Raw genomic sequence first — 5,471 nt, 5'->3', positions numbered from 1 at the left:
TTTATTATTATTCTGACGGTAGCGGTTTCTCCTCATTTGTAAGACAATGATGTTTAATATTCACCGAGGAGTAGTGAGGTGGCATGTGAACCCCCCCGCGCCGGGGGCAGGGTTCCCGTTGGCGCAGCGCTGCGGCTGGCGGGCTGCGCTGCCCGCGGGGGCCGCTCCCGGGGGCCGGCGGGCCGGCCGGGGGCCGGGGGCTGGCGGGGGGCCCAGCCCCTCCCCTAGCGCCTGGGGGCGATCCCCCCGCGGGGGCCTGCAGGTACCCAGCCCCATCCACAAACTCTGCTGGAGCAGCCGGAGGGGCTGGGCGCTGCCCCCATCCCCCCATCCCCCCCCCCCCCCATCCCCGGGCATCATCGCCCCCGGCTTCACTGGGGAGAGGGGGCTGAGCACTCCCGGGCTGGGGGCCGGCAGGGGCTGGGCACACTCGGGGCGAGATGTAGCAGGCACCCCAAGACCGCTTTGTTTTGCTATTGCCATCCATAAAACATCTCCTGCTAAAAATCAGAACAAAGCAGAGGCCAGGTAACTCTCGCTTACAAATGCTGACTGGCGTTAAGGACGGGTACGCTTTTGGGTAATCAAAATAATGTCTCAGTTGATGCCAAAATAGGTGTCTTTATCCAGCAGCTAAATAATTTCAAGTGCTGTTTTGGTGTGGGGCTTGGGGTTTTTTGTGAAGACTCCGGATTTACCCAGTCTTTCGCCTCCTTCTCCCTCTTTCCCTAATTTTCCTCTCAAAGAAAAGCTCGTATGTGTTTGTGCAAAACTCGAGCACGCTGTGGAGGAGAGGGAGAGAAAGTGGGTGCAGTACATAAAAAACTGTAACACCAGGTAGCCTCGAATATGTGAGCGGTATGTATATGTTTATTCTCACCAAATATTTCTGCATCTGGTAGGCAAGGCGTCGGACTCCGCATCTGCCCACCTCCATGTACTCCTGTGGAAGAAAACCCTGTTAAATCGCTTTACGTCTGCCGGTGCGTGTCTATATGTGCGTGCGGATATACAGGCAGATAGGTAGATAGATTGCACTCACGTAATCTGCCCGTGTCTATCTAGCCGGGAGGATTAGTTATCTCTGCATCTATTGAGAATTAACAAGGGCAAGAGATTATGTATCAACGTACAGACAACGGCTATGAATATGAAACCCTACGTGCATAGGTAAGACGGACTCAAGTCAGCCACTCAGCTGCAAAGCTCTGCTTTAGGGCTGCCCTGTCTCACCCTCTCCAAGCGCTCAGGCAGTGTCCCCCGGGTGCCGCCACCGGGGGTACGGAGGAGCAGGCTCGGCGCTGCGCACCCCTGCTTACCTCCGACAACGAGGTGTCACCGCCGTGCTGGGCTCTGCTGGAGATGGGCAGCCTCCCCGCACCCCGCCACACACCCCTTTTGTTCCCGGCAAAATAAACATTTCGGAGGAGCTGGGGAACTGTGTCGCGCCCGGAGGAGGAGGGAGGCGGCGGGCGGGTCGCGCTCCCGCACGGCGCCCCGGGACCCGGCGGGAAGGAGCCGGGCCGGGCCCGGGGGTGCTGCGGGGCAGGGCCCGGGCCCGCGGCGGGAGCGGTGCGCCCCCAGCCCGGGGCGCAGCGCCGGGGGCAGCGGCCGGAGCAGCGGGCTGTCGGGCCGGGCCTGCCGCACGCCGGGTGCGGGGAGGGGGGCCGGGGCAGCAGCGGCAGGAGGGAGGCCAGGGGCGGGCGAGACCTCGCCGTGCGGCCGAGGGGGCCGGGACGCGGGGCCGGGGCGGCGCACGGCGAGGTCCCGCCGCCGCCCGGGACCGTATTTTGCGGCAGAAACTCTCTTGAGCGCAGACAATGGAGCGGGATGTTTACTGCGGGCGGGAAGACAATTAGCGATTCATCGGGAGAGATGTGTCACCCAAATGTCACAGGGAAGCTAACATGACATCTGTTTTAATGGCTCCGTGCTAATAAACTCCTCTCGAAGGGCGGCTTTGTGGGGACGTCAAAGATTATTTACAGAATGAGTCAGTTTCCAAACGGGCTGAGGCGCCGCCGCCGGCGGCGGGAGCGCGGCGCGGCGGGGACACGGCGCCCGGGACGCCGGGGGGCGGGAAGGACCCGCCGTGGAGGGGGCACTGCTCTGCTCGCCCGCACCCACGGCCAGCGGCACGGCACGGCACGGCTCGGCTCTGCTCGGCTCGGCTCGGCTCGGCACGGCTCGGCAGGGCCCGCCTGGCGGGGGGCGGTCAGAGCGGGGCGGCTTCCCCGCACCGAGCCCGGCCCGGCGCCCCCGGCCCCCCGCAGCCCCCGCGCTGCCCGGCCGAGGGGAGGCGGCTCGGCAGCCCCGGGCGCGCAGGGCACCCGTCCCCCCGCGGGGGCCGGCTCCGCGGCGGCGGGAGCGGGGCAGTTGCGGGAGAGGGTCTCGGCCGACCGGCCCGAGGGGAGGCACGTCGACCTGCGGGACTCGCCCTCCGCCCCGCTGAGCCTGCGGGATTGGGCAGTCGCAGTCCCGGAGAAGCCACGCTGTGCGGGGCGCCCCGGCGCGGCTGGGAGTGGGTGCCCGTCCTGGGCCCGAGGGGGCGGCCCGGCCGCCCCGGGGGAAGTTCCTGGGCACCGGGAAGCGGCGAGGCCCCAGAAAAGCGGCCGGATTTACACCGAGTGCCACATCCCGCGTTATCGAACACGACACGCTGCAGTAAAACACATAAGTAGACAAACCAAGAGAATCCATTTAGAACAGTTAACACAGCCTGACTCGCTCACAAGCACACAGTGGGGGGAGACAATCTAATTTCCCTCAAATCCATCCGAAGATTTTTTAATGTTGAGATTGTTGTTTAGATGGCATGAAAGGGTTCTTTAAAAGAGAAGGAGAGGGGGAAACCTTTCGAGCCTTTGACCATTGGCCTGTATTCTTGTTGCCTCCTCGATTTTCGTGTTCCATAAGGCCAGGTTGGAGGGGGGGGAGGGGGGCGCGGGGGGGGGGTATAATGGAAAATATGCCACTGCTCTTGCAAATACATACGTATGTATAAAGAGGAAATGTGTTTTTCCCTCCCTCCACACATGTGCATGCTTTTGGCTATCTGTAGAGAGAAGAGATCCTGAGCCTTTTTAAGACAGGCAGAGCGAGCCAATCCAAAAAGTCTTTACTCGAGCAAAACCGCCACTGAACATAATAGCAGGTTATTGCCAACCTGTCTTCAGTACTTATTAATCGCCCAGATCAAATACATCAATGGATAGCGAGAATGAAAATAGGCTGAGAACCGTCTGTCGCCCTTTCAAGGGCAACGAAAACGCAGTAGTGACACCAGGTCTGAACGCAACAGCGTGCTCCGTAACCTGGAGAGAGGGAGGAGGTGGGCCGGGAAGTGGGTGTGTAAGAGGAAAATTGCCATTGTCAGGAAAACTAAATGTAATTTTAGGTGGCCCACATCTCGAGATGAGTAAATAAGCCATGGATCTCCTTTGCCTCCTTCCGTCTCCAGGGCTATTGTATTCCCAGAGAAACGGCGAGGGCAGGCGAGTGCCAGCCCTGCACGTGCGGGGTGACCCGGGGGAGCAGGGGCTCAGCCAGCCGCCGGGCCGGGGCCGCCCTGGGGTCCCCCTTCCCCCGCTCCTACCGGGGGCGGGGGGGCGCGGGGGCGGCGGCCCCCCTTCCCGCAGCCCGTCTCACCTCTGCCCAGTTTGTTACAAACCTCGTGGCGTGGATCTGCCTCCTCGGGCTTCGACGCGATCGTCGGGGTCCTCCGGGGGAAACGCGCAGGCCGCTTCCCGGGACGTGGTCTCCCAGGGGATGGAGGGGTGGGGGAGCCGAGGGGCACCAGAATCTCTGCGTGCCCTTTACTTCCACGGGCGTGTGGACCCGCGCACGCCAGTGCCGTGTAGCTGCCCGGTGTGCGTGCATCTGTGCCCGTGACTTTCGGGGGGAGCGGGGAAGGCTCCCCAGCTGCTCTCCCCACTTCAGCCCCCGCTGTCGCGCTCCCCCCGGCGCGCAGTGCCGGGCAGAGGCTGCTCGCTGCGGCCGCCGGGGGCGGCGGGGCGGAGGCGGCAGGGACCGAGCCCCGGGGCCGCGGCGGGCGGCGGGCGGTGGGGGCGGCCCGCTCGCACGGCTCTGCTGCCGGCCGACTGCCGAGGCCAGAGCTCTGGGAGCAGGGGGAGGCAGGGGAGGGATCCCGCGCTCTATTCCAGCTATTTCCAGAGCTCGGGAGCCCGGTAAACAAAATGCTCTTGCTATCTCCTTGTGCAGATAAGGCGAGAAGTGGCTTTCTTTAATAATATGATTGAAATGTTAGGGGTATGATGCCACCTCGTTAGTAATATTGGCTTTGCATGCAGAGCACAATCCCATCCCTCTAGACTGCTTAGCCAAAACAGAGCGTAAACTCTGTAATTAGTAACGTGTTCCATCATTAAAGAGCCCTGCTGAGAATTTCTATTTAATAATGGTCTTAAATTAGTTATGATGGTAAATACTCATCTGGAAATTCAACATCTAAAACCATCTACAATCTGGAAATGCTCCAGTGTTGCTGTAATCTCCTGTAACACAGAAATGACTATCACATTCAACCATCGCATTAGAAAGTCGCCGTACCGTTTGGTCCACGAATATACAGTATGGATGTGTTAATTAGGTTAACCCATTACACTGTCTGCTTCACAAATATTTAGAAATAAACAATGAAAGCTCCTTTTTAATACGATACAGGCGAGGAAGCGGGGGGGGGGGGGGGGGGGGGCGGATTTGATCCTCGCAGTCGGAAAGTCTTTTGTTTTTAGATAAGGGTGGAACTACAACATCCTCGGGCCTCAGAGTTCACCAGCTCACAGCCACGGGACACGCACCCCACCGGCCCGCACCCGCTCCCGTTCCCGCGCGCGCCCGCCGCCCCGGCCGCTCTCAGCGGCTCCCCGCGACGCGCAGCGGCAAGCACCCCACGGCTCCTCCCGCAGAACGTGGCTGGTGTCGCTCGCCCCTCGGCTCAGGCAGATCGATTCGTACCACACATTGTCGTGTCCCCCGTCCTCCCCCCTTAAACTGAAAACAGCTCGCCCCTTCCCCGCCGTGTCCCCAACGATACAGCGGGGCTTGGCTCCGGCCATCCTGCCAAGGGAGGTTTTTTTTAAATGGTCCAAGAAGGCGCAAGGAAGAGGCAGTGAAAGGGTAAATAAATAAATAAAGCTGCCTTCCCCCCTGGCTGCCAGCGGAATAAAAGTTTCACAGATAGACTGTGATGCAGGTATAAGTCAGTCATTCAGGTACCCTTATCCCCCACTGGGGATATAAAGGACAGTTAGTTGTAATAACAATAGAAAAACAGTAACTAAGATAGTTGGGGGTTATGGTAGGAGGGGAGGGAGGGGAGGGAAGTTTAATTTCTGTATTTACCTAAACGTCTAAACGTTTATCCTCTCTAGCGCTAACCTTTCATGTTTAATGAATGAATCTGCATTGCAGGGTTGGGTTTTTTTCCCCCTCCATGTGCCGGCTAGTTT

General features: G+C 60.1%; 1 protein-coding gene across 1 annotated transcript; it reads right to left on the bottom strand.

Annotated features, from left to right (window-relative positions):
• Window positions 1-383: 383 nt before the first annotated feature.
• Window positions 384-5,078, bottom strand: LOC130157671 (serine/arginine repetitive matrix protein 1-like). The gene is made up of 3 exons (XM_056357559.1): window positions 4,821-5,078; window positions 3,671-4,117; window positions 384-943 (listed from the first exon to the last, which is right to left on the bottom strand). The coding sequence occupies exons 1-3, from the start codon at window positions 5,076-5,078 to the stop codon at window positions 695-697; spliced, it is 954 nt and encodes a 317-aa protein (XP_056213534.1). The 3' UTR covers window positions 384-694.
• Window positions 5,079-5,471: the final 393 nt, after the last annotated feature.

The sequence above is a fragment of the Falco biarmicus genome, chromosome 12 (assembly GCF_023638135.1).
Source record: "Falco biarmicus isolate bFalBia1 chromosome 12, bFalBia1.pri, whole genome shotgun sequence".
Taxonomy (NCBI): domain Eukaryota; kingdom Metazoa; phylum Chordata; class Aves; order Falconiformes; family Falconidae; genus Falco; species Falco biarmicus.
The sequence above is the reverse complement of the archived record's forward strand: the minus strand, read 5'-3'. Positions and strand labels throughout refer to the sequence as shown.